Source organism: Octodon degus, unplaced genomic scaffold (genome assembly GCF_000260255.1).
Source record: "Octodon degus isolate 3935 unplaced genomic scaffold, OctDeg1.0 scaffold00643, whole genome shotgun sequence".
Taxonomy (NCBI): Eukaryota; Metazoa; Chordata; class Mammalia; order Rodentia; family Octodontidae; genus Octodon; species Octodon degus.
In genome coordinates this window covers 53,054-54,613 of record NW_004525219.1, presented here as the reverse complement: position 1 = coordinate 54,613, position 1,560 = coordinate 53,054, and the positions used below count along the sequence as shown (strand labels likewise).

General features: G+C 58.3%; 1 protein-coding gene across 1 annotated transcript; it reads right to left on the bottom strand.

Moving 5' to 3' along the window:
- Positions 1-359: 359 nt before the first annotated feature.
- LOC101571759 (leukocyte immunoglobulin-like receptor subfamily A member 6) lies at positions 360-1,559 on the bottom strand (the record flags this gene model as incomplete). Its single annotated transcript, XM_023708758.1, has 3 exons — positions 360-656; positions 852-1,151; positions 1,283-1,559. Coding segments are annotated over 3 exons (874 nt in total), but the record flags the coding sequence as incomplete, so codon positions are not given.
- Between the last annotated feature and the right edge of the window lies 1 nt (position 1,560).

Here is a 1,560-nt window from a genome sequence, read left to right as displayed (position 1 = left end):
TTGCACAGAAGGAAAGTGTCCATTGGGCTCTGTGACTGACACAGCAGGGTCACATTCTATCCTGAGGACACTGTGAGTCCTGGATGCACTGAGAGAGAGGGTGTGGCAGGGAGCTGTCCTGTACAGAAGGAAGGTGGTGAGAGGAATCCCAACTTGTCTTGAGCTGAGACCTCAGCAAGCCTGTCTCTGAGAATCTTCATTTTTTGTCTCCTCTGACTCTGCACTCCTGGCCTCCCATCCCCGTCTCCCTCTCTTCCTGACACCCCACCACCAGCATCTCCTCTTGAGCTCCCCCAACATTGCCTGTGCAGAACCTGGGTCCCTGACTGAGCCCTGACTGAGGATCCCAGGCTCCTCACTTCGGATCAGGATGTCCAGGGGGTCACTGGGTGCTGACCACTCTGAAGAGTGATTGCGTCTACCGTAGCATCTGTAGCGGCCCCCACGGAAGCGGTTCCCAGGGCCCAGGAGGAAGTCAGCTTGAAAGAGCCCAGCCTGAGGCTGCTTGGATGGGTGCTGGGGAAGGTCACCTGCCCCCTCCTTGGACAGAGCGAATGTGTCATAGCTGAGGTCAGAGCGACACTGGAGGGTCAGGTTGTGTCTAGGGGCCAACATAGGGCTCTGCTGGGTCAGGAGGGAGGGCTTCCTGGACTGCCCTGGAGGGAGGAGGAGACAGGTGAGGGGCTGGTGCCTGACATGCCCCTGCCCTCTGTCCTTCCCTGAGGGTATCACACTAGGGGTCTCAGGTTCAGGAGATTCTCTCACCCACTGTCAGCTTGGGGGCCATCAAGTTCGGGCTCTCAATGTGTTTGGTGACTGGAAATGTCCTGCATTAACCTTCAATTTCTCACCTGAGATTAGGAGCTGCAGGGCATCGCTGGGCTCTGACCACACCTGCGTGTTGTTCTTGTCATAGCTGTAGCATTTCAGTGTCCAGCTGTGGTTGGGAATCACGGGGCCCACAGTGAACAGAGCCTGGAAATTCCCCCTGTTGTACTGTGAGTCCAGTGTCCAGGAGCGCTTGTCTCCTCCTTCCTGAGTCAGAATGAACCTGTCAAATCCTCTCTGTGACTCACACTGGAGGGTGATGTTCCCTCCTGAGGGGACCACAGGGCTGGGCAGGGCTGAGAGGCTGGGCTTGCTGTAGACTCCTAGGAGAGAGGGAGGCAGCGTGTGAAGAGGACTCACACGTACGCATTGCTGAGCTGAGAGGGGACTCCCTTGAGAGCAAATCCCCATCTGAGGACAGAGCCTGGGACTGGGACCTTGAGCGACCTCTCACCTGTCACCACCAGCTCCAGGGGCTCACTGGGCTGTGACCAGCCAGCAGGGCTGCGGTAGTAACAGCGATATCGCCCTCCATAGTGCTCTGTCACAGATGGGATGGAGAACTTGGCCCTGCTCATGGGCGCAGCTGAGGGGCGTCTGTCCCAGTTCACTGGCCTCCCCTCTTTATCCAGGTAGTAGTCCTGGGCCTCTGGGCTCCCCTCACACCAGAGGGCCACGGGCTTCCCCCGAGGGATCACACAGCATGGCTCAGCCCAGAAGGAGGCCTTGGGG